Below are 27,738 nucleotides of genomic sequence, written 5' to 3'. Positions count from 1 at the left end.
TTCTGCTTGCAGGCTAAGCTCGACCTGGCAGTACCTACAGAGAAACCCACCTTTTAAAGTGTTCTCTAGGCCGGCCAGGGTCTCTAGCGGTCTGGTTGGGGTGGCTCAGTGGTTGAGCGTGGACCCATGAACCAGAGGTCATGGTTCATGCCGGGGTTTCTGGCTCCATCCCCAGTGCAGGGCGTGCAGGAGACAGCCGATCAATGATTCTGCCTCATCATTGATGTTTATATCTCTCTCTCCCTCTCCCTTCCTCTCCCTTCCTCTCTGAAATCAATAAAAACATATATTTTTTAAGTGTTTTTAAGTGTTCTCTAACCCCTATGTGCGTGTCTTTTTTGCTTGTGGACGGCTGGGGGAGGGGAGGGCAGTTTTCGTGTTTTCTGCATCTTTGTACCTTCAGCATCTACACGGCCTCTGTGCTCAAAAAAAAAAATCGTTGAGAGTGGCTTTGGCTGCGGAGCCTCTTTATTCCTCCCGGGCGGGCGGAGAGACGTTCTGCTCCGGAAACGTGGCTGGAGCCTTTCCCGACATTACTGGGTAACGGCGCTCTCTCCGCGCGGTTACCTCCCCCAGGCCGCTTGGGGCGCTGCTCTCCCCGCACTCGGCAGCCCTCTAGCGCACGCGCAGGCCGCGTCCCCGGCCGCTCACCATTCGGCGCATGCGCACCGAGTGCGGCTGCTCAGAGGACCGGACAGGTTAACTCCGGAGGCGGGCAGGGGGCGGGGCGCGGTCGGGTGCGCCCAGGAAGGAGTTGCTGGGAGTTCGCGCCTGGCAGGTGCAGGACTGCGGCCTGCGCTCCCTGCTGGGCGGGGCGGGTGGTCTCCGAGCGTCGCTGTTCGCCAGGGGGCGTGACCTGAGCCCGCCTCGTGGGCTGGCAGGCGAGTGGGAGGATCTCTAAGGCTGGCCATTAATTTGGTGTCCGTTGTTTGTTGCGGAAGGCTTTCTCGAGGAGGACACAGAGTTTGCAGTAGTAGACGGAGAAGGGGCAAAGCCGGGCCAGGTGCGAGCTGGGGTGCCCCGAGTCCCGGGACGGCGAGGAGCTGGGCAGGTTGGCGGAGGCGACCAGTCCCTCCAGCTGCACGGAGGGGTCGGAGGGGGGCGGGGAGCACTGCTACACAACGAAGGCGCGGGAGAAGCTGTACCGGTGTTTGGGATCACACTGAGAACAGCAGTTTGGTCACTGTTGTGTTTTCCCTTTTCTCGGTTTCTTCCCTCCCTGTGCAGTGTGGCCATTAACATGCACCGCCTGGACTCTTCGCCCCCTAGGACATGACCCAGGTGGCACACCCTGGCCATGGGGTCTCAGCATTCCGCCTCTGCTCGCCCTCCTTCCCACAAGCGAAAGAAAGATGACAGAGAGGATATGCTGGACGAACGGGAGCAGGAAGAAGCCATTGCCCAGTTCCCATATGTGGAGTTCACGGGGCGGGACAGCATCACCTGTCTCACGTGCCAAGGGACAGGCTACATTCCCACAGGTGAGAACCTTTGAGAATCCCGAGGTACCCGCAGGGCTTCTGCTCCCAGACAGAGCCTTTACTCTGGGCAGGAATGTCACAGTGGAAGATGGTGCCCTGAACAGGAGCCATCAGCTGACCCGATACATTGGGGCAGGTTCCACAACTTCTGTTGGTTTCCTTATGTATTTGAAAGCCGTTCTTTTCTTCACTTCCACTCTTTGGTTCTTTGTTTCCTTGGCTTGGAACTTTTGGTTTTGTTAGAGAGCAAAAATTCAATCGAGTGAATTTGAAGATCTAATTGGCTTCAGTGAGCGATTCATAAATCGAGCGGCATCCCAAGTATAGCGGAGCCCCAAGGAGCTGTACAGTGTGGATGCTTTTATAGGCAGAAACTGGGTGGAACAGGAAAGTTGTTAGCAAAAGAAAAGAAAGGATTGTTTCGGGCAAAGGGGATTGTTCGTGGGGGTGGGGAGAGGATGAAGAGAGTCCACGTGACCAGAAAATTCCAGACTGACTGATTAAGATTACACTCCTGGAGAAGTCTGAAACTGGAATTAGGTCAAGTATTAAGTCTGGGTTCACTGTCATGGGTTTCAGCACAAGTGACTCCACTTTGGGCTTGTGGTTGTCTCTTTCACAGTTTGCTGTGCATTGTGGGATTTGTTGACAGGCACGTTTCTTTATTGTTGTCACTTGTAAGACTTGGAACAGCTTTGCTCCGTGGAAGCTTCTTCTCAAGGGAGCAGATAGTGAATCATTAACAACCTAAGATCTGAAAAATATGTGTATCACGTGGGGAGAGAAAAACAAATAAATGCTCAGGAGTGGAGCCTGGATTAGGTGCAGAGTCATATGTCACGACGCTGGTTCCCAGGAAGTCATAACAGCTTTAGATCATCACAAAGGTTAGAGCTGTAAGAACCATCTCCTCCAAAGCTTTCATATTAGAGGTGAGGAGACAGTGGCCTGAAGGGGTAATGCCTTCCCCAAGGCCATGCAGGAAAGCCAGACTTAGGGCCTCCCTTCCTGGATAGTGTACCTGCATGTCTCAGACCCTAGATTTCTCAACTTCCACGTCACTGCCCTGGCAGCACTGATACATGTTTTGTAATTTGTGACACTCTCTATAGAGTTAGTTAGTTATTAGACCCAAAATGCGAATCTACATCTAATTCCAAACAAGTATAGGTTGTGACAGGCTGATGTGCGATGCGAAGGCAAGTACTGCTAACATGTGAGATTTATTTTAGCAAAATAATTGTTTGGTTATTTTATAGAGCAAGTAAATGAGTTGGTGGCTTTGATCCCACACAGTGATCAGAGACTCCGCCCTCAGAGAACGTGAGTTACCGGCCTCTCTCCTGTTAACACCTAATTCTATCCCTGGTCCCTTTCTATACATATAAATGCCAGTTTTTGAAAACTTTTATCTGTTCTTGTCAATTCCTCCATTTCCTTTAATACTATTTGCTCGAGAAAGATATCTCTTCCCTCATCACCATCTGGGGGAGGAAACTTGAAGCTCGAAACATTCTGAGGGCCCAGGGAAGGAACTGAATTGGAAGGAATTGGAGCAGGGGTGTCCTGGGGGTTGAAAAATGTATCTGTCTACACAGCTCCCCTCTTCAGCGTCCCTTCCCCGATTGCAAACAGCAAAGGCTTCTGCCTCTGCACTCATTCTTGCCTGGTTTGTGGTTCCTAGCCCTTTGTCCTTTCCTGTCCCTGCCCCCGTCAGTCCTGGCTACGCATTTAATCTTAACCGATTGGACCTTGACATCTGACTACCCACGTGGGTCATGTGCTGTGTCATTTGCAGCAAGCAGTATGTCCTCCTGTCTGTCCTGCTGTGCCTCCTGGCATTTGGTTTGGTGGCTTTCTTCCTATTTCCACATTCAGTCCTTGTGGATGATGACGGCATCAGAATGATGAATGTCACATTTAATAAGCAGGACTCCCTTGTAATCCTCGCCATCAAGGTAAGACCTAGGGCCTCCCTTCCTGGGTTGTGTACCTGCATGTCTCGGACCCAGGAAGCTTACACTTCCTCCCTCCCTTGCCCTGATGCAGGCCACCCTGAAAATCAGGAACTCCAACTTCTACTCTGTGGCAGTGACCAGCCTGTCCAGCCAAGTTCAGTACATGAACACAGTGGTTGGGTCATATATGACAACTAACGTCTCTCTCATTCCACCTCGGAGTGAGCAACTGGTATGCCGGTGTTTTTTTTAGGGTCCTCACCCCATAGGCCTGAGAGAAGAGTGGGGGCTGTGGGAATGCCATAGCCTCCTTACTTGCTTTTTCCTCTCATTTCCACTTATAAGAACTGGTTGATGAGAAAGACCTGGCGAGCTCTGTAATTATGAAAAATTAGAGGGGGTGGTGGGGGGGATCAGCTTGCATTTAAATATTAGAGGAACAAAAGGATATGTAAAAGAAAGCAATTGGGTACAAATGAAGACGAGGCAAAATGATAGTCTGAGGTCCATGGCCTCTCCGAAGGGAAGAGGCGGGAAGAATTTGTTAGGGGCACGTAGTCTGTGTGAGGGCCAGTCTTAGGGAAACGTGTGTCTGAGAGGGAAGGGTGGTCCCAGGTCTTTTGATGCTAATGACAGTATTGTTCGTGTCAGTCCTGCTTGGCCACAGACCGACTCTGGTGTCTTCTTTACAGGTGGACTTTCTGGTGCAGGCGGAGATGGGAGGACCATTTTCCTATGTGTAGTAAGGACGCTGTTCTCTCTCTCTGTTCTCCGCTGGATGAAAGGGATGCAGAGTTGTGCTCAGTTGATTGATTGTGGCTGGTCCTGCCTTAAGGCTCAGCCTTTGGCTCCCTGACTTTGGCTGTCTTGAGATTTATTTGGAGGATGTGTGTTTAGCTGTGTGACTGAAGTGCTGGGATATCTAAAAGAGAACATTAAGCCACTAGAGACATTTCCAAGCTCCAGCATTTATATGATGGGTTTGAAAAAACAGAGTATCTCGGTGTGGGAGGAGGCAAGGACACTAGGGGCTGGGAACCAGTCAGCCGTGGCAGCGCCGAGGTCAGGAGAGCGGTGTGGGGAGGGGAGGCGCCCAGACAGGGCTGACTGCCCCGCCGCTTGACAGTGTAACTCCGTTCTCTCTTGCTGTTTTTCTTTTTTGTTTTGTTTTGTTTTAACTAAACTGACTGCTTTTATATTTGCTGTTTGTTAGCTTCTTCTGCACATTACCCGATATCCAGGTGCACAACATCGTGGTCTTCATGAGGTACGTTGCCCTCCTTCCTGTTCCACGGCCTCTGTATTTGAGTCTGGACCATGGGGCTGTGTGAGCTCGCCACCTCCGCGCAGGAGAGCCTGTGTGACCCACAAGGCACCCAGCCAGAGCGGGGACGGGGCGCCTCTGCCTTCAGGCACGGATACAGTAACCTTTTGGTGTCCTCTGGATGCCGTGTCCAAGCCCCTTCACAGATCCCCAGACTCACAATGAACAGTTAGATGTATAATGTTTTCTGTGAAACAAGGTCTAGTTCTGTGATCCCTTTAGAATCCTGACAAGACTAGTAAAGAACAGCAAGCTTCCTCCAGGTGCAAGTACTGAGCATTTGGCCAGACTGTCTCTCTAGCCACACAAATTACCTACCACATACCATGGACCTTTAGGGTCACTCCTAGAACCATGACAAGGCTCTGCTGCAGACATTTGAAATAGGAGAGTGTAGAGCAGGGGTGGGGAACCTTTTTCTGCCAAGGGCCATTTGGATACAGGCAGTCCTCGGGTTACGTCGGACTCGACGTACGTCGTTTCGTGGTTACGTTGCCATCTCCCATTTATTTATTAAAAAAAAAGTTCCGTCCTTTCTACGTTATGTACATACGTGCTTTATGTTTTTTTACTATTTACTGTATTTACCACAAGTAAAGATCAGGAATTGTTAACTTTCTTTTAATTTTTTTTTTTGCTGTTTCACTTCATTACTGCTGTGTATGTGCTCCATGTGAGTGACGTAGGTGCTTATGTAGGTGGGTTCCGACTTACGGCGAAAATCGCGTTACTTGGCGCCATAGACCCGAGGACCTACTGTATTTGTAACATCATTCAAGGGCCATACAAAATTATCAACTTAAAACTTAGTCTGCTATATTTGGTCAAACATTTAATTAACTCACCCTAATGCCTTGGCAGGGCCGGACCAATATACGGCCAGACAGCTGGACGTTCCCACCCCTGGTGTAGAGTGAGGTTTCCCAGCCTCGCACTATTGACATTTTGGCTGAGACAGTTATTTGTTGTAGGTGCTTTCCTGTGCATAGTAGGATATCTAATGGCATCCCTGGCCTCTGCTCACCAGCTGCCAGTAACACCACCACCCCCCTCCGTTGTAACAACCCAGAATGTCTGCAGACATTGCCAGAAGTCTGTGTGGGGTAAAATCTTCCCCAGTTGAGAAATGCTTGTTTAGAATGTCACAGCATCTCGGTGGATGTAGAAAGACTCTGGGTTTCTGGTTGCATAACCATGAAAAATGGGAATGGGACACATGGATATTGTTGCCTGAGTTTGCAAGAAATTATTTGGGCAATTTTTCTTATTTCATCTCAAAAGCAGAATTAAATCTCCTTGGTTTCTTTTTCCTAGAACTTCAGTGAAGATTTCGTACATTGGTCACATGACCCAGAGCTCCTTGGAGACACATCACTATGTGGATTGTGGAACAAACTTCTCAGCTGTTTAGAAACTGCTTTTGGCTCTCCCACGGCAGCACCTGTCAGAAGAGACACCCCATCCGTTCCTAGGGCCTGCGTTCTGCACCTACCCAGGTGGTAGAAGTAGAGGAGAAACTGGTTCTCTTAATCCCCAGCAAACACCCGCCTGCCACTTGGGAGGAAACCTCGCCTCTGTGGCACCATTTCCGTTTCCCTGAACCAGCGAATCACTGCCCAGTACCCGCTCTATGCCCAGCAAATAGTAGGCACTCAAGGTTTGAAGACTTTCATTCAGATCTTGCCAGCTGTGCTTGGAGATTATAAGCTGAAAGCAGACCAGGATACGAGGTTAGAGAACCAGAGAGGGGCGTAAGGCAGGACTGTTGGTGCAGCTGCACAGCTGTCATCAGGACCTCATCGCACCGAAGAGGCACAGGGAGGGAACGTGTGAATACATAAAAGAAAGCGCAGACCATTGAATATGTGATTTTTTTTCATCTGTTCCTCAATGCCTAGGAACTTAAAAACCTTTTTCTTGTAGAAATTTATAATTGTTTTTACTAAGAGTCTATGTGGGGCTTGATTAACCCTGCGTCCATTGGCTGGAACATGGATTGGGGGTTTGGTAGGAAAATAAACCCTGTTTTTGATTCATCTGCGTCTTCTCGCCTGGATGACTTAGACACCTCCGGGGGGCCGTGGATTAGGTGCCTGCTAAGTAGGTCAGCACAGGATGGGAAGGGAAGAAAACCCCTGAGTGCCATCCCCGGAGGCTCTTAGCACAGAGAACAGCCTCGCTTTTCCTGGTCTCTGGTGGTGACGCGCTGCCCTATTGCTCCTCCCAAACAGAGCACTTAATGCCCCCTGAAGGTTGGAAGAGGTAGGGCAGAGATGCCTAAGGAGTGAAGCTGCTTCTTGGGGCGGAATAACTTACCCACCACCACCCCGACCCCCTGGCTGTCGTTCTGATGAAAGGGGCCTGGTTTGAGTTTGAAAGTTTCTTGAACTGGCTCCAAGCTACAACCACCAAAGTGGGCTCCAGCCCCACAGTGGGAAGCTGGAGTAGTCAGGGTTCAGAGCTCAGCTGAGGTAGCCTCGGGAAGCCCTAATAGCAGCAGGTGGTGGCAGGGGTCAGTATTAGTCCTCATGCCCATAGCTTCATCTTCAATATTTGCTCATTGATTTTGACACTGAATCTTTTTTTTCTTTGGTTAATCCTCACCTGAGGATATTTTTACATTGATTTTTTAGAGACAGTGGAACAAAGAGGGAGAAACGAGAGAGAAAAATATCTCTCTCTCATAAATTGGTTGCCTCCCGCACGTGCCCCGACCAGGGCCAGGGATCCAGCCTGTAACTGAGATACATGCCCTTGACTGGAATCGAACCCAAAACCCTTCAGTCCTCAGGGACTACGTTCTATCCACTGAGCCAAACCGGCTAGGGCAACACTGAATCTTTTTTTTAAAATATATTTTATTGATTTTTTTATAGAGAGGAAGGGAGAGGGACACAGAGTTAGAAACATCGATCAGCTGCCTCCTGCACACCTCCCACTGGGGATGTGCCTACAACCAAGGTACATGCCCTTGACCGGAATCGAACCTGGGATCCTTCAGTCCACAGGCCAATGCTCTATCCACTGAGCAAAACCAGTTAGGGCCACTGAATCTTTTTTTAACTAAGGCTAAATTTTGTGACTGCTTTATTGACATTGACCATGATTGAGTAACCGCACGCTGAGAGCTGAGTTTCAGTGTGACACTGGGTCCTTTAATTGTCTGTATGAACACGTAGTGATGACTGTTCTGTATATTGACGATGGGACAGGACTTGCACAGAAGCAAATGTACACCGTTTCTGAGATCGTTGCCCTACACACATGAAGATGTTCACCTTGCGACATTTCCTCTTTAATTTCCCCATTTTCCAAATAGCTTCTAGTGCATATTTTTATGTAATTTTGGAAAAACTACTCATATTGGTACTTAAGTTTCAATGACTTTTGTGGCTGTGCTTCAATAGCATTTCTTGCTTCTCAGTATTACCTTTAAATCCAGCTGCAATGTTCAAAGGAAGCACTTAAATGTTTTAAACAGCAGTAAGTCTGACCTCGTAATGCTCTGAAATCTCATACCTGTTTACATCCTTAGCCCCCGCGCTGCACCGTGGGATACCTGCATAGTTGTGCCAGGCTCTCCGTCAGTTCTTGAACAAATGCGTACAGTTTGCTCTCAGCAACACCAAAATAGAAAGGGGAAGTGGCTGGCTCAGCTGTCATTGCCATCATCATCGTGTTTCTAGTGGATTGAAATTTAGAAAGAATGTGCTTCTTGAAAACAAGACATACTCTGAGATCTCTTTTTCTCTGTAGCTTCCTGCTTGGCCTCTACTGTGACCCCTTTTTTGCTCTCAAACTACTTATGCTGTGTCACCTGGTTGAAATCTCCATTGGTTCATTTACTCATTCCAAAAAGGTATTTATTGAGCACCTGCTGTATGCTAAGGATTACATTTTCTGATGTGTTTTGTCCAGAGTCATGGCTAGAAGTTTAAAACATCATCACAAGCCTTTTGTTTTAGGTAATTTTATTAAAGATTTTTAATGTTGACATAATTGAAGGTGTCCCCCTTTTCCCGCCCTTTGCTCTCCTTCATTCATCCCCACTTCTCCCTGCCTGGGCCTTCACCAAACTATTGTCTGTGTACAAAAATATCAAATGCTTCATGAATTTGCCTGTCATTCTTGTGTAGGGGCCATGCTAATATCTCTCCTTCCAATTCTTTAGTATATGTACTGAGAAAGCGAGCACCATCACAAGCCTTTTATACTCACCAGGCCCCATCTCTTCCTTAACTCTAGTTACCCCAAAGTAGGGTCCCCTCAATCTCTGGGTCAACTGTCTAGGAATTCTAACCCCAAGTGTGAAACATTACTGATAGAACCAGCCTATTTGTAAATGCTCTCCATGAATCCTAGGGGTTCCCAAATATTTCCTTTGCTCAAAATAGTCCTTATTCTTTGCCTTTATAAGTAAGATTCTTCAGTAAGATTCTTGAGAGCACCCTTTTAAAATTCTGTGTTCCTTCACTTGTTTAGAAGGGGAACTATTACAGAAGTTGTTCTGTAATTTACCCTGGAACTAAGGAACTTGAGTAAGTCTTGGCTGGAGCAGACTCCTGACTCCCAGTTAAAAGCCTTCAGAAACTTCTGTAGAGCTGAGGAAGCTCAAGAGAGGAAAAATAACCTGACTGAGGCCTCACAATTAGTAAGCCAGGTCTGTCTGCTGAAGCCTGCTGGGGGTCAGGATTTTCTATGAGAGGTTATTCTAAGTGGAGAGACCTTCTGCCTTTCCTGGGGCATTCGGGATCACAGGAATTAGTATGAACCTGGTTACTCTCACCCCCTCTGGGCCAGGTTGGGACAAGGAAGCAGCAGTAAGTAGCACATTGACTGCCAGCCAGGGTGGTGCATTTCAATTTGATCACACACAGGCAAGGTTCTCTGTTCCTCTGCTTCTCTTCCCTTAAGCTCTACCTCGGGTTCACTCCCCAATTACCACGCAACAGTTACTACAATTTCTAGGTTTAACCAGGTACCCAGGAAGTGTGTGGGCTGTGAGGGATCACCTTTATATCCTGGTGCAAATGGGACTTCACTTATCAAGGTCTGAGCTGCTTTAGTAAGAATAAGTAACTCTGCCCTGGCCAGTGTGACTCAGTTGATTGGGCGTTGCCCATGCACCAAAATGTTGCCTGTTCCATTCCATGCCCAGGTTGCAGGCTTGATCCCCTGTAGGGGGCATGCAGGAGGCAGCCAATTGATGTTTTGCTCTCACTTCGGTGTTTCTCTCCCTCTAAAAATCAATAAACTATTATTTTTTTAAAAAAAGGAATAAGTAGCTCTGATGACACTGTAGGAAGCAAAGTGAGGTAGGAAGCAAAATGGGCTCTTGGAGTGTGGTTGACAGGTTCAAACCAAACTCAACTCTTCATTTCCACCTATTGTCTAAGGAAATATTTTAATAAGCATCTGTACACCTCACTGCTCTGTACACCCTTGGCTCCCATTAGCTCTCTTGATAGATGGAAGGGTTGTTTATTCTAAATTATGAACTAGCCCTCTCTAGTGGAGAAGGTGTCAGCTTCCTCACTTTTGCCACTTACACAAGTCATTGGAAAGCAAGGGACACCTGATGGTAAGGAGAGATGGGAAGCTGTCTGTTCATAAGCCCACTGTTGGGAGGAAGTGCAGAGAAGCTTTAAATGTAGGTCCAGGAAGTATCGAATGGGGGGACAGAGGTACAGGGGCAGGAAAGAGGAATAGGGGTGGGTTATGTGTTCAACACTCCCACCTCTCCTTGATCTAAAAGTCTTGGGAAAAGACATAAATAAGTAGGTCACCAAGATTGCCTGATTGTGTGTCCTTAGCATGGGCCCCCCAAAGATTCCCTCCCCTCTCCTTCCCCCCTCTCCACACCCCCTCTTCCTCAGGAGCATCTTCAACCTCGCCCGCCAGCAAGATGTAGCCCACACATTGTCCCATCCTGAGCTCGGAGCATATCATTTCTCGTGCACTAATCTACGCAGAGTCCTGTGCCGTGTTTATTGTCACCCCTCCTCTGTCCCTCCCTTCCCAAATCTTGGTCTCTAGCCCCAGTTCACTCCTGGGTTCCACACAGTGCCAAGATTGACAAAAAAGAGGCAAGTCTGTGTTCCTGTGAGGTCACTAAACCAGGCAGTGTGGCCTCGGTGCCCGCCCTTTGGTTGAAAAGTCAACAAAAGAAAGCCTTCGGATGGCCATCTGGTCACGCCTAGAGAACAAAGACCAGTGGGAAATAAAGAACAAAGCTCGAGTCCATACATACTTTCCAATAATTTTTTTTGTTTTTAATATCAATCAATGTTTTAAAAAATACAGAGGTGTTTGACACAGAATAGCACCATTGTGTAGGACACACAGTTCCTGTGCCCGGCACCCGAAGTGGGTCTTCTTGCCTGGGCTGGGGGGCCGTCACTCAGGGGGCGTTTGACTCTCACCAGTTAGTTTCCTGCCTCTGCTTTGACCCAAAGGTCTTACAGGAAGACAATAAATAAATAGAACACCGAGATTTTATTTTGCAGTCTGCCCAGTTCAGGTCTCTTAGAAAGAGAGGGGAGAAAATCCAAACTGTGAAAGGGTGGGATGAATGGACATCAGGTCAGGTCGGCCATTCAGTGCAGAGTCCTAGAGTGACTGGGGTTGGAAAGTACTTGGGTCCTTTGGGTTTGCAATGGATTGTGTTGTTTCTGGGTTCAGGTTTTTACAAGAAGCAGACAGGCCCTATGTCCACACCAAATTCCTGCTCGGGCCCTCCTATGTCCATGGGTGCAATGTCAATGATGGGGAGGCGCGAGGTCTTCTGTGACCGGTACTCGATCATAGTCTTGCCCCACTTACCGGTGTGTTTCTGGAGAAGAAAGAGAGGAGACACTATTCAGTGATACCTTGAAATCCAATGCCAGCTGCCCAGGACCCCAACACTGAGCATCGCAGAACACAAAGTGAAAAACATACTTGGTTCTCCTTAGACCTCTTCTTGGCTGGCCAGAACCCTCTCCACCTCTACTCCTGTCCCTCCCAGCAGGGCCTCCCTTCTCCTCCTTCCCACTCCCCGCAGTGAGCTCCTCGCCTGTGACCCCCTTGTCATTCCATCTCATAGCCCATGAACATTACAGGAATCCTCCTATCAGAGTCTTTGGACACACTGGGTAAGGTCTTATTTCCCTTGAGCCCAGGAGAACAGCAAACACCTCTCCCTCACCTGTCACTCTGCATGTCTTCTCTACATGGCACACACCTCTGATGAGTCCCTCACTTTAGCACCACGACACCTGCTGGGGGCCAACCCTCCGCCCGCTCAGCCTGACCCCTGGGCCCGGGGCAGTTCACGTCTCTGGCAGCTCCAGCAGCCGACTCACCGTGCAGCCATCCTTCAGCACCGTGTACGTGAACCTGCTGTTGCCCTCAGCCCGGATCTCCACATCATTGGAACCCTGGATGAGCAGGGCCTTCTTGAGGTTGCCGGCTGCTTCGTCCAGGTAGGCGATGCTGTTCTTGCAGTGGTAAGTGATGTTCTGGGAGCCTTCAGTGGACAGCAGGCGCAGGAAGGTCATCTGGACGTTGGCAGTGTTGGGAGCCAGGTTGTCATCCCCGTAGCTGAACTGTTAGGGCAGAGAGCAGTGGTGTGAGGCCTGGGAGTGGCCTTCGATGGGACCAGGGGCTCCAGGGCCCAGGGTTCAGAGGAGCTGAAGGGGGTTAGGGGAGCAGGTCAAGGGAGGATGGTTTTGCTTCCAGGGTGTAGAGCAAGCCTCCAAAGACCTCTTCCTCCACCTCTAAATGGCAGAAAATGCTATTCCTCCTCTTTCCTTCCTTGTAGGCCCCAAAGAAAACTGGTGAGAATGTGCGCAAGGTGCTAAAAACTTCCAGGGAGGGAGAAGAGATCTCTGGCCAAGAGCAAGCAGGCACTCACGTGGAAGCCACCGTTGATGGTTTCTCCAAACCAGATATGTTTCTTGTCTTTGCTCTTGCTGCTCCACCAGTTCTTCTTGGGAACGTTCGCTGGGTTGGGGTAGACGCAGGTCTCGCCAGTCTCCATGTTGCAGAAAACCTTCATGGCGTCCAAGGTGCAGCCCTGGTTGGGGTCGATCCAGTAGTCTCCTGCAGGGGGAGGAGGCAACGCCCCTTCAGGGCTCAGACAGGCACAGACACACTCTCCCAAGAGGCTCAAAGACAGAAGGTATACCAGGGGGAGAGGAGCAGGGTGTGAGGGCCACACGTGGCCCAAGTCAGGGGGGACAGAGGGATCAAGGGAAGGGGGCTGAATGGGAAAGTCAGTGCTAAATGGGGCCGTGAGCAGCCGGGCAGGTGCAGTGTCTGCCTGGAGGATGGAACTCTACCATGCAGCCATGGCAGGACAGGAGCCAGGGCTTCAGTTTCTCTGCTGTGAAATGGGAGAGCAGCTGTCTGCCAGAACCTTCCAGGCCCACCTCTGCCCTGCACTAAGAGGTGCCTCCTCCCTGGCTCTGAAGGGGCCAAGCCCAATGGCTGCCCTCCTCCCTGGGGCCACCTGCCCTCCAGGCTCACCGCTCTTCCATTCTGGGTGGCAGAGTTTCAGGTCCCGGCAGGTGCGAGCGGGGTTCTTGCGGGAGCCCTCGGGGCTGCGGATGCTCTCAATCTGGTTGTTGAGGGACTTGAGCGTGGCATCCACCTCCACATCATGCTGCCTCAGATTGCCGGCTGCCTGATCGGCCCGCATGTACTGCATGGGGTCGGGGCCTTTTTCTCTCCCGCCTAAGCCAGCAAAGGCTGACATGTCAATGCCAGGGCCAGGGGGACCTGGAGGGCCAGGGGGTCCAGGATTTCCAGGAGGACCCTGCATCAGAAAACGGAGAAATCAGCCTGGAATTGCGGGGAGGTGCCCCTCCTGTGTCCATCCACCTGCTGAAAGGCACTAGAGTGTATTCTTCTCAGTCCCATGGGCGGGGGGCGGGGGGGGGGGGTGCAGCAGGCCAGGACCAGGAAAACCATAGCACCTTCCCTATTTCCTCATTAGCCCCCCTCTTCTGTTTCCCAACACCAATCGTGGGAACCTCCAGGGAGAGCCCAGGATAAAGGATGCCATCACCATTAGCTGCAGGCTGCTGCCCCCAAAAGCTCACGCCTCTGGGATGCTGGGGACACCCCAGGCAGCAGGGAAGGAGTCAGGGCACTTACAGCGGGGCCTGTTTCGCCAGAACGTCCACGGGGACCAGGAGGTCCAATGGGGCCAGGGATTCCATTAGAGCCATCTTTGCCAGAGGGACCGACGGGGCCAGGAGGACCCTGCAGGCCGGGGAGAGAGGAGGGAGAGAACAGTCATCAGCAAACGGAAGGGGAAGGTCGGGAGTAGCTGGGGCTGGTTACGTGGCCGTCCTGAGCACTAGCCACTCTGTCCCAATGTCCGCGTTTCTCAGTCATAGGCCCCAAACGGGTTTCACGCTCCCCTGCCTTCCTAAGCTCCTCTTTGTACTTCCTGTTCCTGGGAGCTCCTTGCATGTTCATCCTACCTGTGATCTCAGGTGCTCTCCGGCCACAGTCACACTGAGCCGGTCCTCCCCCCGCTGCAGTGAACCTCTGAGCACGAGGCTTCCCCAAAAGCAGCCACACTTCCCTCCCAATTGGACGCCTGGCCAGCGCCCTGGCCCCACCCTGAGGAAGGGTTCGCTCCATCCCACTTACTCTAGGGCCAGAAGGACCAGCAGGACCAGAAGCACCTTGGTCTCCAGAAGGACCCTGTGCAGAAGGAAGAGGCAAAGGTCAGAGGTCAGCACAGACAGGGCCCCGTCTTCCAGGATGGGGGGCCGTGAATACATACATCATGGAGTTGGAGGAATAGATATGGGCCCTACCCTATTCCCATCCCACCTGCTCCTCCCTCCAACCTGAGACATTCCTCAGGCTGATACCACGTCTTAGCAGCGTGGGAAACTCAGGTGGCTCTGAGCAGGGGGAGGCCTTAGGGAGCCAAGCACAGGCAGCAATACTCACAGGAGGGCCAGGAAGACCCTGCAGACCAGTGAAGCCACGGTGTCCCTTCAGTCCCCTCTCGCCAGCCTCTCCAGTCTCTCCTTTGTCGCCTCGGGGGCCTTGAGGGCCCTGGGAACAAGACGGACAGACACAGGTTGGGTCAGGTCCGGCTGGCCTCCCCTGAGCCATGAGTCCAGGATCCCAGGGCACCCGCTGCCTCCCCCCACCCCCAACCCCCCCCCCCCTCCCGCCAGCCTGCCCCCCAGCCTGCCACTGTCCGGGACTCAGTTCAGGACATTCAAATACTCACTGGGATCCCACGGGCTCCAGCTGGTCCTGCGGGGCCCATTGGGCCTTGTGCGCCCTGTGAGGAGAGGGTGGGGGCAGCGTCAGGGCCAGGCGGGGACAGGGCCACCTCCTCTGCATCCACCATCGGGCTGGGCTCCCCTGGTACTCACAGCTTCTCCTCGGTCTCCCTGCTTGCCAGTTGGGCCGGCGGGGCCCGGAGAGCCAGGGGGCCCCGGGGCTCCAGGAGCACCCAGGGGACCCGTCTCACCACGATCGCCCTGTCAGGAGAGAGGTCTCAGGTTCAGAGAAGAATGTTCCAAAAGAGGCAAGGGAAGAAGGTGCTTCCAGGCTGACACAAACCTGACCCCAACCGACTCCTCTGCTGACCTGTCAGGCCCAGCAGACCGTCCTCCAGGTCCCCCTGCCCCAGAGACCCCGACACTCACCTTGACTCCAGCTGCACCATCTCTGCCAGGGGGGCCATCGGCGCCAGGGCTTCCCTAGGCAAAGGGGAACGACGCCGTTAGAGCTGCCCCTGCCCGTCTCCCCGTCTCCCACGCTGCTCCCCTCAGAGCCCCAGGCCGGCTCTCTGTCCGACTGCGGCCTTGGAGCCAAAGCTTTCCCACAGAGCTCCTCCCGCCTTCCTCCCGAGCGCCCAAGTCCAGGTGTCCTCTCCACCACGACCTTCCCATGGCACCCGGTGCTTGAGCCTCTCAGCCCGGCCCATCCTGTTACCCTTCTCCACGGTGGGACCCACCACTCACCTCTCGTCCGGGTTCACCAGCAGGACCAGTCAGCCCAGGGGGGCCCACAGGGCCAGGGGGGCCTCGGTCTCCAGATGCACCAGGAGCTCCCTGCTTGCCAGGCTCGCCCTGAAGGAACCGTGACCGTGAGGATGAGCGTGGCCCCTAAGTGTCCCTGCCCCGGGGAAAGGGCTGACGAAGGGACACCCAATGCTCTGAGGGAAGAGCGTCCAGCCCGAGGCTGGCCCCCCCTCACCCAGAGGGCGCCCCTCACTCACCGATGGGCCGGGCAGGCCGGGGAATCCTCTCTCACCACGCTGTCCGGGCAGACCAACGATGCCCCTCTGACCAGCCAGACCCTGGGGACCTGGAGGACCATCGGGACCCTAAGAGGAAAGGAGAGAGATGAGAACTTGAGGACCCAGAGCGGCCCAGCCACCCAGCCAGCTGGCTGCCCACTCTGCAGGGAGCAGCACTCTTCCTGCTCTGCTCCCCTCCCCACACCCCACAGCCCTGCTGCCCTCCCCCACCCCCTGCTCTGAGCGAGGAAGCCTCTCCTCCCTTGGCCCTGGGCCAGCCCCGGCCTGGCCTGAGGAGGGACGTACAGAGGGACCGTCATCTCCAGGCTCTCCCTTCTCGCCAGGGGCTCCGGCAGGACCTTGGAGGCCGGGGTCACCGGCTCGGCCGGGGGGGCCACTGTCTCCTCGAGCACCTTTGGGACCATCTTTTCCAGAAGGACCGGGGGGACCAGGGGGTCCAGGGTTGCCCTAGAAGAAGCAAATGCAGGAAGTGAGGACTCATCTCACTTGCCCGTTGGGGCTGCAAAGCCACCGCGGCCCCAAGGACAGCGGTTCCCCTGGGAAGGGCAGCTTGACCTCCCCCCACCCCAATCTCTCTCTCCGATCTTCTCTCCCACATGACAGTTCTGGGCAGCCAGCCCTTGCTTCTCCAGGCCCTGCCCGTGTGGCTTTTTCTAATCTACTTGGAGTCTCTCCTGCCTCCTTCCCTTTGCCCTGAATTCCCCCACCCACCTCACCCCCATTCCTCAAGGAAGGGCGCAACCCCAGTTCCTCTGCCCCCTAAGCCTGTGCACCGCTCCCCCTGCTCTTCTGTGTTGCTGGTGAGCTGGATGCTTTTCCTGATCGCTCCTCTCTCCACTGCACCCCCCTCAGGGCAAGATGTGTGACCTGCACAGGCCGGTGCACAGAGCGTGCACAAGACATGCGTGTCCGTGACGGAGGCGGTTATGCAGCCCCATCCTGCCCACCAGGCCAGGGTTTGAGGGTTCGAGCCCCAGCCAGCTGGGAAGGTTTCCCCACGACCAACAAAAGGGTCGGGAAATGGGCACAGGGGTGAGCCTGGGCTCCCTGGGGCCCTGTCAGGACTGGGCAAGACTGTGCAGCCCCTGCCTGCGCCTCACGTGCCCGGAATAAAGAACCAACCAGGAGAGCACTTACGTTGGAGCCTGGGGGTCCGACGCGGCCAGCAGCTCCGGGGAATCCGGTGGCTCCCTATGTGAAAAGAGGGGAGCCCCTGAACCCCTCGGTCCCTCAGGAGCTCCAAGAATTTAATGTTGGGGGTGGGGGGGTCTGAGAGGCCCGTGTGGAAAGGGCCCGGGAGCCAGAGGGGACAGGGCTCTGTTGGGCAGCTGTGGCTTCTCTGCCTCGGGCTCCTGCAGGGGGCGCAGTGGGGCACTCAGCACCCAGGGCTGTCTCCCAGGATCCCTGCGCCCCAGCAGAGAGGGGCGCCCTCCCTCGGGATGGGCTCAGACGGGGGCAGGAGCAGGACTGAGGAGGGAGGAGGGGGTGAGTCCCAGAACACCACAGTGGAGCCCCTGCGGCCAGGTCTTTGTGAGGCCAGGGGGGCGGGTGTGAGAGAAGCTGCTGCCCCCACAGCACCCGCCCCCCACATCTGGGTCAGGGAGGGAGTGGGGGCCTCACTCACCGGGGGGCCTTGAGCACCTCGGGCTCCTTTAGGACCAGTCACACCAGTAGGACCCTGGGAGAGAAGGAGGGAGAGACAGTGAGGCCTGCTCGCCTGGGGGAGGGCCTGTCTGAGCCCCAACAGTGGACCCCTGAGGGCTGATTGCAAAGATGCAGCTTTCTTGGCACTAACTCCCAGCTCAGAAGCTGTCACAGGCAGGCCTGCCTCCCCGGCCACCTACATCTCAGGGCGGAGCAGTCCATCAGGCATTCACAGAGCCCGTCACCTACATCTCAGGGTGACATCTCAGGGCGGAGCAGCCCATCAGGCATTCACAGAGCCCGTCACCTCTCCCCGTCACCCCTCTCACCCCTAGGAGACTGGCTGCTCTGTCCAGGGCTCTGCACCCTCAGGGAGACAGAGCTGCACTCTGTCCAGCCCCCACCACATACCCACACCCAGGAAAATAAAAGCCAATTCATCTACTTGAGCCTTTATCCCTAAGTATGAACTCGGCACAACTCACCTGAGGCCCAGGAGCTCCAGAGGGGCCCTGCGGCCCTGGGGCACCAGCGTCGCCTTTCTGGCCGGCCTCTCCTTGCTCACCCTTGGCGCCTGGCTGGCCATCAGCACCCTGTCCCAGGAAGGGGGAAGCAGTGGGTGAGGGGAAAGCCAAATACTTGTGGTTCTTCCAAAGGGCCTGAGACTCAGCGAGGATGTGTGCGTGTCTGTGCACCTGGGCCTGAACGCTGGGCCTAAGGACTGTTGTGTCCGTGTGGAGGTGTAACGGGAGAGGAGGGACAGGACCATTTCTCTCTTGTTTAAACTCTGCCCCTCCCTCCCCACAGGCTGCGAGGCGCCCTCAGGTCCCGGATGTGAGCTGGCCTGAGTGGAGGGGCTGGCGGAAGGGTCCACTTACGGGAGGACCAGCGAATCCAGCGGGTCCGGGAGGTCCGGTCTCTCCACGTTCACCCTGTGAGAGGAGGGGGCCGAGGAGGGTAAGGCCCACTGCCTGCCTGCTGTTCCCTCTGGGAGCCCAGAGCCCCTTTGGGCCCAGCCCAGCCTCCTCCACTGCAACCCCAGAGGGAAGGCCTCTGAGAGTAGCTTCAGGAGGCTCCATCCTGAATAAAGGGAGCCAGGTCCAAGAGCCTCTCTCGGCTAGAGGCCCTAGTGCCTCAAAGCCCTCCACCCTGATCACTCCATGCAGGTGACATGCCTCCCCCCTTCATTTCTCATCTCTCCTCTGGCCCCCAGACCCCAGGGCAGGGAGGGGGCAGGGCCAGGCTGAGGCAGAGCTGGCTCTCTTGCTCCCAGGGGCCTGGGGACAGAGACAGGCTCAGGGGGCAGGTACTCACCGGGGCACCTCGAGCACCAGCCGTTCCCGCAGGACCAGGAGGGCCAACTTCTCCCTAAGGGTGGACAGGGGAGGGGTCAGAGGGGGCCCCTTTGAGAGTAACGTGCATCCGGGAAGTCCTGAGGATGGACAGGGGCTCTGGGTTCCCCTCCCCACGGTCTTTCTCCTGTTGCTTCAGCCACCACACCTGTGCGTGTCCAGGGCCCTCACTGAGTGCATCCCCCCCCCCCCCCTCAGTCCCTCTCCACTCCACAGGGCACATGGCCGTTGACTTTGCTTCTAAGACCCACATCCCTTCCTCCTCCCAGCCCCTGGTGGGCAGCAGGGTGGCAACTGATGGGTGAGGAGAAGAAATAACAGTCCTTGGCAGGATATGAGAAGGCTCGATGGGGGAAGGGAGCCAGGACTCACCTTCTCACCGTTGGCACCCGCCGGGCCAGGAGGGCCAATGGGACCTGTCAGACCCTGGGGAGAGAAAGGGCAGAGGTGAGGAAGGCAGGGAGAGTTGGTCTGGGATGTGGAGCCCAACAGGGACTCTGGGACCCCACACCCGATGGCCCCAGAACTCCCCCTCACCCTGTGGCTCCCAGTTTGACAGGAAGTCCCGGTGGTTGCCCAGCCCAGACAGCTGAGATCGGACGAGGGACTGCACACATACACGGCCCCTCCTCCCCCAGTGCAGGGCTGGGCACCTCTAGGCCCCCTGCATCTGCCCCACCCAGCCCCCAGCATTCACTTACTCGTCCACCGTCCTTCCCAGGGGCGCCCTCTGGGCCTTTCTCACCAACATCACCCTGTGGGACAGAGAAAACGGGCCACCTCAGGGTCACGGTCACTCCAAGAAGCCCTTTGCCAGCTCAGTGTCACCCTGAATGGGGCTCCAGGGAGAGCTCGGACTCTGGCCAAGAGGGATTTGCTCGGGCCCAAGGGGGAGTGGCAAGGAGTAACAGGAGTGAGATGGAGGGAAGGGTGGGGGGAGGATGTCACTAAAAGGCACACAGAGACTTTAGGGGGGTCTCCAAGTCCCTCAAGACAGGTAGCTGGGAACCTCACCCCTAGGTGCTGTGGGACAGGGAGTGAGTGTGGGGCCACGGAGTATGGATCTGGGGGAGGCACGGCTGCCTGGTACTTACCCTGTCTCCCTTGGGCCCAGAAATACCAGCTGCTCCCCTCTCACCGGGCATGCCCTGCAGACCTGGAGGGCCCTGAGCCCCAGGGGGGCCAGCTGGGCCAGATGCACCCTAGGGGGAGGGGGAGAGAAGGAGTATGTGGTGGGCAGCACCTCCCCCGGGATCCCAGTGCCCAGATGCCCCTTTCCTCCTCTTCCTCCTCTGCCCAGACCTCCTTTCTCCTTCATCTCCCACGCCTCCCTCTCTCTCTTCCTCTTCCACCCTCAGCAGGCCTCCCAGGCCAGCCAAGAGGGCCCTGCCGGCAGGACCAGCCTCACTTACTTTGGGACCATCAGTGCCGGGAGTGCCGGGGAGGCCACGGGGACCCTGGAGGCCCTGGGCACCAGGAGAGCCACGTTCACCTGGGAAACCTCGTTCACCCTGTGGCAGAGACACCAAGGCACAATTAGGCAAAAGAGATGGGGTGGAGGCCCAGGAGAAGCAGGGAAGTGGGGAGCGGAGGGGGAGCCCAGGACTGCAGGCAGCTGTACTGCTGGGAGGCCTCGCAGGCTGCACAGGGCGAGGCAGGCCCAAGGATGCCATCAGGGGAGGTCAGCAGCACACTCACTCTGGGACCCACGAGGCCGGGGGCTCCAGCTTCGCCGGGAACGCCCTGCAGAACAAGAAGGGTGATTGAAAGACTGGAAACTTTTGTGTCCGAGCCCTGGCTGAGCATCCAACCCTGAGCCCAGACTGTCATCCCGGAGCTGGGATGTGGTCCCAGATATCCCGGGCCTCAGGGGTTCCTCGTGTCCGCGTGCCCTTGTCTCTTGGGCATCAGGAGAGATCTGCCCATGTGAACAGGTTGCAGATTCAAAGAGCCCCATACTCACCTGGTCGCCTGGTTTTCCACCTTCACCTGGGGGACCGGGAGGACCAGGAAGCCCCTAGAAGCCAAAGTGACAAACATCAGCAAAGGTGCGACCTTGCTGCCCCCACCCTTCAGGGAGGCCCTGCATGGAGCGGGCCAAGGCGTGCAGGGAAACCTCATTTCCCTGGTCCCCTTGGGTGGGGAGGCCTCCACCCCCGGGGCGGCTGCTGCCCCCTGAGCTCTGGTGTGGAAGGGGGCTGCAGAGAAAGCCTGTTCAGCGGCGTACCTGGAAGCCAGATGGTCCGGGAGCACCCTGCTCGCCTCGTTCACCTGAAGGTCCCTGCAGAGGAAACAGCGACGAGCTGAGCCAGCGCTCCAGAGTTCCGAGAGCCTCAGCTAGCGCCCTGGGCAGCCATGGGAGAGCAAGACAGACTCCCTCCTGCTCAGTGCAGGCCAGCCTCAGCTAGCGCCCTGGGCAGCCATGGGAGAGCAAGACAGACTCCCTCCTGCTCAGTGCAGGCCAGCCTCAGCTAGCGCCCTGGGCAGCCATGGGAGAGCAAGACAGACTCCCTCCTGCTCAGTGCAGGCCAGCCTCAGCTAGCGCCCTGGGCGGCCATGGGAGGGCAAGACAGACTCCCTCCTGCTCAGTGCAGGCCAGCCTCAGCTAGCGCCCTGGGCGGCCATGGGAGGGCAAGACAGACTCCCTCCTGCTCAGTGCAGGCCAGCCTCAGCTAGCGCCCTGGGCGGCCATGGGAGAGCAAGACAGACTCCCTCCTGCTCAGTGCAGGCCAGCCTCAGCTAGCGCCCTGGGCGGCCATGGGAGGGCAAGACAGACTCCCTCCTGCTCAGTGCAGGCCAGCCTCAGCTAGCGCCCTGGGCGGCCATGGGAGGGCAAGACAGACTCCCTCCTGCTCAGTGCAGCCAGGGCGCTGCCTGTAGGCCTTGCTGTTCTCAAGGGCAGCCAGGGTGGGGTCCACACGGCCCCCTCGGGGTGGGATACCCCACCTCGGCCCAGGGTTAGTCTAGTGTCCTGGATCAGCCCAGACCCACGTCTGTCAGTGCCATTGCTGGGCGGCCTGAGGTTCCCCGCCTCTCCGCCTCCACCCCACCAAGCCCCTGTCCACAGGGCCACCTGAACAGCTGGACAGGTACTTACCGCGGGTCCAGGGGGGCCTGCAGCGCCTGTCTCACCATCTTTGCCAGGAAGACCCTAGAGGAGAGAGAAGGGGGGTGTGATGACACTCCTTCAGTTCCGCAGACCCCAGCCCTGGACAGGTGCATTGTGGCCCAGAGTTTCCACCCTCCACCATCCCACACCCGGAACTCCGTGTCCACCCCTTTCCTCCCCTTCCTTCCCTGGCCCCTCCTGTTGCCTCAGTCTGTCTCCCTGGGCTGCTGACTGACAGCAACCAGAAGTCCCCCTGTGGGGACTCCCAAAGGGCCCAGAGCAGATGGGCTCGGCCGCAGGAAGCCCCCCTGCTAATGAGGGGTCCCAGGAACATGCTGCAGGGATGCCGCTCCCTCATGGGTGTGCAGCCAACACCACGGCAGGGCACTGGGCAGGTACTCACTCTCAGGCCAGGAGCACCGGGCAGTCCTTTCTCACCAGCTTTGCCAGGCTCGCCCTGGAGGAGAAAACGCAGGACTGTGAGGTGGAGGGCTTGGGTGGGAGGGGAGGGGAGAGCAGGCTGCTGGGGCTTGGGGCCTGACGGACAGCAGACTAGAGCTGAGAATCAAGCCCCTCCTCTTACACCCGGAGGCATGAACTGAGAGCCCTGCCCATGGAGCAATGTCATGGCTGAGCGGTCTCGGGGCTTAGGAGCCCTGGGTGTCCCCGGGTGGCATGCACTCCTGCAGGCATGAGGCACCAGGGACCCTGCTCAGCCCTGCCCTTGGGTTAACTCTATTCAGGAGCCAGCCCTCTCCCCAGGGAGGGAGGGAGCACCACGTGGAGGAAATGGAAGAGCAGACTGTTACTTACGTTGGCACCTTTGGGGCCAGGGAAACCCATGACACCAGGCTGCCCACGAGCCCCCTGCGGCCCGGGAGGCCCGGGGCGACCGTCTTCACCGGGGGCTCCCTGAAAGAGAGGGCACCGTTCTCAGCACAGACGCTCTGACCACATTCCTCCACCCAATGCTACTAAGGGCCTACTGTGCAGCAGGCACAGGACCCGGCGCCAGCCAGGCACAGCATGTGGGATTGACCGAGGTTGCGACCAGCAGCCCACACCACACAGTGGGCTGCCTCGGTGACCAGGCACTGTTTAGCTTACAGTGGTTCTCAACCTTCCTAATGCCGCGACCCTTTAAATACAATTCCTCATGTTGTGGTGACCCCCCAACCATAAAATTATTTTCGTTGCTACTTCATAACTGTAATTTTGCTACTGTTATGAACTGTAATGTAAATATCTGATAGGCAGGATGTATTTTCATTGTTCGCGACCCACAGGTTGAGAACCGCTGGCTTAGAAGTTTTGCTTCTGAAAGTGCATACCAGGCTTTGTCCTCCCCCAAGGAGTGGCCCAAGCGCACAAGGGGGTGACATTTCCAGAGCTCACAGACACTGCACAGGCCACACCCGACCCCAGTACCTACCTACCGTCTGCCCCCTCCCCAATTCTCAAAATCCATAGGCTGTGCCCACCCAAACTCCTGCCTCTCTTCCCACCTGCTTCCCCGGGGATACCCCCACCCCTCCCAGCCCACCCGATGAGGGACTTACAGAAGGACCAAGTTTGCCTTGAGGACCAGCATCACCAGGACGGCCAGTGAGACCCTTTGTTCAGGAGAGAGAGGAAGGTGGCGGTCAGAGCAGGTCCCGGAACCTCCCCCTCCTGGCAGCACCGGGGTGAAGGGAACACGTGGGGAAGGCCCGAGGGCAAAAGCAGCTCCTACTTACCCGAGCTCCAGGAAGGCCAGGCTCTCCGGGACGGCCAGGGTCACCGTTGGCTCCCTTGGGTCCAGCGAGGCCGCTGGGCCCTCGCTCACCAGGGGCTCCCTACACAAGAACAAGAGGAGGCAGGGAGTCAGAGGGAGGCCATTAGACGAGGGCTGCAGGAAGGGACCCAGCCCTTCTTCCCTGACCCACCTTGGGACCGGCCAGACCGTCTTGACCAGGGAAACCACGGTTGCCAGGAGCACCCTAGGAAGAAGTGGAGAGGAAGAGCAGTGAGTTGGGTGGGCCCTGAACCACCGTGGCTGCAGAGAAGCTAGCCCGGCTCCGGGACCCATCCCTCCAAGCACAGTTTCTATGGAGCGGCAGCTACAGCTTGCAAGATTCCAAAAGATTAATTTCTTGGGTCTGTCTCCGCCTGTCTGGGAAGGAGCTCAAACTGTTTCATGTCATCCTGGGTGGGGGACACAGAAAAGGAGAAAGGAGCCCTATGGCGATGGCGGTGGGTAGAGGAAAGAGGGGAATGATATTCAGAAGGTCACAGGACTCGGTGAGAACACAGAGCCACAAGGACTTGCTTCCCTCTCGGGGTCACACCCCAGCGAAAGTGGGGACTCCTGGCCCACTTACTCTTTCTCCAGGGGGGCCGATGGGCCCAGCACCACCAGGCTCTCCACGGGCACCTCTTTTGCCTTCTTCACCAGCAGGACCAGGGGCTCCCTGGGGGCCGGCAGGGCCCTGAAAACCAACACAAAGGAGAAACAGGGTGAGCCCTCACCTGGCCCTGTGCAGAAAGTGGCCTTGATCATTGTCTCGGGGCTGGGGGACTCGGGAAGGGAGGCCATGAAGGGTCATCGTGGAAGAGCAGAAGTGGCCCAGGGGAGACAGAGGGTGTATCGTTCAAACTGTTCACAGTGGCCAAGTCAAAGACAAGAGCTGCAGCAGCAACTCTGTTACATGCCCTCCTGTGGGCACAGTCTGAGAGGTCCCAGGTGAGGGGCGGGGCTACAGAGGTGGTGGGGAATGGCCCTGGGTCCCCCACCCCCACCCCGAGAGCAGCAGTGTGGAAAGACAAGGACTGATGGGCAGATACTCACAGTTTCTCCCTTGGGGCCTTGTTCGCCTTTGAAGCCAGCAATACCAGGCTCACCCTTGACAGAGAGAGAGGCAGGTTCACCCTGGGTTCTCCCCGCATACCCTGCCCCCACCTCCAAAAACCCTTAAAGGTGCCCACCCAAGGACACCAGGGCATGTGTGGGAAGGAGGGAGGGTGGGGCTTGACTGCAGGGTGTCAGTGGGACTTGGGGTTCACTCCAGGCTCTTACCGTCTGACCTTTTGGGCCCAAAGGACCAGTTGCACCTTGAGGGCCAGGAGGACCCCGGGGCCCAGGGAAGCCGGGAGCACCAGCAATGCCAGGAGCACCCTGTCAGTGTGAGCAGAAGAGAGAGGCATCAGGAGAGGATGTGAGGGGGGACCAACCCCACCTGAAGGAGCCAAGTCCAAAGGCAACACTCACAGCAGATCCTTTGGCTCCAGGAATTCCATCTGTTCCAGGGTTGCCCTGAAAAGGGGGCATGGTCACCATAAAATAAGCAGCAAAGCATAAATCCCAGCCTTCCCAACCCTCCCAGGCCACAGGCCCCGGGGCTGGGCCAGCAGCTGCCCTTTCCAGGCACTGTCCTGCTGATGCTGCAAGGATCGGATGGGAGGTGGAGGGAGACTTGTCTGTAGAGGTGGGGGTCGAGGGCAAGCATTGGATCAGAGTGAAAGTTTCCCTCACAGTGAAGCACAGAGTCAAGTGTCAGGGCCACAGACCCCAGGCCCTTCAGGCCAAAGAGAGGCTGCACTTACAGAGGCACCAGCCGGCCCGGGGGACCCAGGAGTGCCAGGTTCACCACGAGGACCTTGAGCGCCTTCAGGGCCACGAGCACCGGTGGGACCAGCTTCACCCTGGGAGAGACGGAGGGATGGGATGAGAAGACAGGGGCCACGGACCGCTCCAGGACCAGCCACAGTTCAGGGCCAGCCGTAGGCGTGCACCAAAAGCTGAGCCGGCCATGTGCATCCACCCTGCACGCGAGCACGTGGGGCCACCTGACCGAGCTCGCTGGCCTGGTGGCTTCCTCCCCCTGCCTCCTTCTCCATCTCCCCTGGAATCTGTGAACCACCAGAAGCAAATGCACGGTTACACGCTACAGCAATGGGCGCCGTGGGGTCCCATCGGCACCCACGGGAAAGCCTGTGCCGGGGGTCCCGCCACCCCAGTGCGGTGGGATGATGGAGGCAGGGCTGAGACTGGCAGGTACCTCTATCTCCCCCTCCACCTATTTTTCTCAGTTACTGAGGGGACGGAGGCCCTGGGCCATGGCAGCTGAGGGCACTGCTCCACTGGTACTGGCTGATGTGAGGACACCGCTCGCTACCCCAGGACGGCCGTTAGAATTGAGCCAGAATGCCAGGGCCAATGCGAGCTAGGACAGCGCCCACTCTGCTCTTCCCTGCTCTGACTACGGTCCAGTTCTCCCTGGCTTCTGGTAGTCGCCACCCCCGAAATGGCTTCTGCTTTTACTTTCATTTTTCCCTCAAAACTGCAGTCTGGGCTCTGGCAGGCAGTCCCTGGGGAGGGCTGCTGACCTGCAGGGAAGGCAGGGCCTCCTCGGGTTTCTTCTCAGAACATTCTTGCTCACTTTTGTAATTATTATTTTCTAAAAGTCAGGCCCCCTCACCTTCCGCTGTCCCTCTTCACAATGGGTCTCCTTCACGGGGCTCCCAGGGCCTCAGACACTGTCTGGTTGCCATGGAAACCCCCAGGAGCTAAAAGCAACCTGATGCCAGTGACCACAGGGAGGCTCCTTATTCATCTCCTGCCGGTGACAGGGAGAATTCCCAGGGACGTGTGCACTGGAATCCCTGCTGTGCCACCGGGCCTTTCCCTGCACTGGCTGGCCTTCCACTGGCCTCTATTAATCCTCAGAAGGACTCAATTCTCAGTGCTCGGAAGAGCCAAGCCGCTGATGAAGCCGGGAGAGGGAAGCATGGAACCGGCTCCCTGCCCCGTTCGTGTCCCTCCAACTCCCTTCTGGGTCCAGAGTTGGATGAGCTTTGCCTTCTTCCCTTCCATCCCTGGTCTTCTGCTCCCTCCCAGGTCTCCGGCATCTCTCCACCTTTCTTGGCCTTCCTCTCTCTGAAGCTGTAACTGTAGTACCTCTAGCCCCTTATCCTTCCATCTCACGCTCCCTTCTAGCTGGTGACTCTGCGAAAACGCCTGGCTCTTTTCCTTGGAGAGCAGCGGTGGGGTGGGAGACATTCCTCAGAAGGGAAGGGGATCGTCCAGGGGCAATCAGCAAAGGCCATGGGGAAAGGGGTACCCAACTCAACCAGCAGGGCACTCACCTTGGCACCGGGAGCCCCAGGGAAGCCAGGACCTCCAGCAGGACCCACGGGACCCTGGAGGAAGAAAGGGGGTACAGAGGTGAATCCCGTGTCTGGGCGGAATCTCTGCAGACCCCAGAGTGAGCGACCCCCACACTTCCCACGCCTTCCCACCTTTGTACTGACGCGACTCTACATCCATTGAGGCTAAAAAGTCCCTGGATGAAACCTGTCCCCACTGCCAGTGCCCCCAGGCCTGGCTTCAGAGGCAAAGCAAGACTCTGGTAAGAAGCAGATGATCCTCCCAGCTCTCTCTCTATCTAGCCCTCCTCAAAAACCTGCTGAAAAGGTCGCCTAGAAAAAAAACCCCATGGCTTTAAAGCTTGTTATCAACAAGCTCGAGCACCCTGATGATTCCTCCTCCTCCAGGAGAAGGCTGTGCTTACACCAAACAGCACTGACCCTCACGGGGCTGCTGAAGGGGCC

At 56.2% G+C, this 27,738-nt stretch overlaps 2 protein-coding genes across 5 annotated transcripts in view; one reads left to right on the top strand and one right to left on the bottom strand.

The window, feature by feature from the left end:
• The first annotated feature begins 662 nt into the window (after positions 1-662).
• On the top strand, positions 663-6,799 carry TMEM106C (transmembrane protein 106C). 4 transcript variants are annotated; one of them, XM_081114622.1, is made up of 9 exons: positions 666-698; positions 942-1,003; positions 1,228-1,481; positions 2,741-2,804; positions 3,280-3,439; positions 3,531-3,671; positions 4,132-4,181; positions 4,653-4,706; positions 6,078-6,799. In XM_081114622.1, exons 3-9 carry the CDS (start codon positions 1,298-1,300, stop codon positions 6,172-6,174), a joined length of 750 nt encoding a protein of 249 aa, XP_080970748.1. In that variant the 5' UTR covers positions 666-698; positions 942-1,003; positions 1,228-1,297; the 3' UTR covers positions 6,175-6,799. The 4 variants fall into 4 exon arrangements, with proteins under 4 accessions (XP_080970747.1, XP_080970748.1, XP_080970749.1 ...); XM_081114621.1 differs by lacking the exon at positions 942-1,003 and having other exon boundaries at positions 663-778; XM_081114623.1 differs by lacking the exon at positions 942-1,003.
• A 4,238-nt stretch (positions 6,800-11,037) lies between these two features.
• The window catches only part of COL2A1 (collagen type II alpha 1 chain), a gene marked incomplete at its 5' end in the record, with an annotated part of 30,827 nt that continues 14,126 nt past the window's right edge, over positions 11,038-27,738 (bottom strand). Inside the window, 37 exons of the mRNA XM_081084306.1 lie at positions 11,038-11,595; positions 12,107-12,349; positions 12,658-12,845; positions 13,272-13,560; positions 13,902-14,009; positions 14,406-14,459; positions 14,715-14,822; positions 15,004-15,057; positions 15,152-15,259; positions 15,428-15,481; positions 15,746-15,853; positions 16,003-16,110; positions 16,330-16,491; positions 17,182-17,235; positions 17,669-17,722; positions 18,174-18,281; positions 18,567-18,620; positions 19,003-19,056; positions 19,413-19,466; positions 19,742-19,795; positions 20,135-20,242; positions 20,453-20,551; positions 20,739-20,783; positions 21,004-21,057; positions 21,268-21,321; positions 22,138-22,191; positions 22,553-22,606; positions 22,963-23,061; positions 23,709-23,762; positions 23,886-23,984; positions 24,075-24,128; positions 24,510-24,617; positions 24,977-25,030; positions 25,205-25,303; positions 25,397-25,441; positions 25,732-25,830; positions 27,274-27,327. Of these exons, the coding sequence (XP_080940432.1) occupies positions 11,449-11,595; positions 12,107-12,349; positions 12,658-12,845; positions 13,272-13,560; positions 13,902-14,009; positions 14,406-14,459; positions 14,715-14,822; positions 15,004-15,057; positions 15,152-15,259; positions 15,428-15,481; positions 15,746-15,853; positions 16,003-16,110; positions 16,330-16,491; positions 17,182-17,235; positions 17,669-17,722; positions 18,174-18,281; positions 18,567-18,620; positions 19,003-19,056; positions 19,413-19,466; positions 19,742-19,795; positions 20,135-20,242; positions 20,453-20,551; positions 20,739-20,783; positions 21,004-21,057; positions 21,268-21,321; positions 22,138-22,191; positions 22,553-22,606; positions 22,963-23,061; positions 23,709-23,762; positions 23,886-23,984; positions 24,075-24,128; positions 24,510-24,617; positions 24,977-25,030; positions 25,205-25,303; positions 25,397-25,441; positions 25,732-25,830; positions 27,274-27,327 (3,396 nt within the window). The 3' untranslated portion in view covers positions 11,038-11,448. The remainder of the gene's footprint in view (positions 11,596-12,106; positions 12,350-12,657; positions 12,846-13,271; positions 13,561-13,901; positions 14,010-14,405; positions 14,460-14,714; positions 14,823-15,003; positions 15,058-15,151; positions 15,260-15,427; positions 15,482-15,745; positions 15,854-16,002; positions 16,111-16,329; positions 16,492-17,181; positions 17,236-17,668; positions 17,723-18,173; positions 18,282-18,566; positions 18,621-19,002; positions 19,057-19,412; positions 19,467-19,741; positions 19,796-20,134; positions 20,243-20,452; positions 20,552-20,738; positions 20,784-21,003; positions 21,058-21,267; positions 21,322-22,137; positions 22,192-22,552; positions 22,607-22,962; positions 23,062-23,708; positions 23,763-23,885; positions 23,985-24,074; positions 24,129-24,509; positions 24,618-24,976; positions 25,031-25,204; positions 25,304-25,396; positions 25,442-25,731; positions 25,831-27,273; positions 27,328-27,738) is intronic.

The sequence above is a fragment of the Myotis nattereri genome (assembly GCF_964212035.1).
Source record: "Myotis nattereri genome assembly, chromosome: 2".
In the NCBI taxonomy this organism is placed as follows: Eukaryota; Metazoa; Chordata; class Mammalia; order Chiroptera; family Vespertilionidae; genus Myotis; species Myotis nattereri.
Note: the sequence above shows the minus strand (reverse complement) of the source record. Positions and strands in the feature narration are given on the sequence as shown.

Excerpts from the sequence above, each read along its gene's own strand:
- TMEM106C (XM_081114621.1), top strand. The coding sequence starts at position 1,298 with ATGGGGTCTCAGCATTCCGCCTCTGCTCGCCCTCCTTCCCACAAGCGA. Across the intron at positions 3,672-4,131 it reads CACCTCGGAGTGAGCAACTG|GTGGACTTTCTGGTGCAGGC; the intron begins GTATGCCGGTGT and ends TCTTCTTTACAG. Across the intron at positions 4,707-6,077 it reads AACATCGTGGTCTTCATGAG|AACTTCAGTGAAGATTTCGT; the intron begins GTACGTTGCCCT and ends TCTTTTTCCTAG.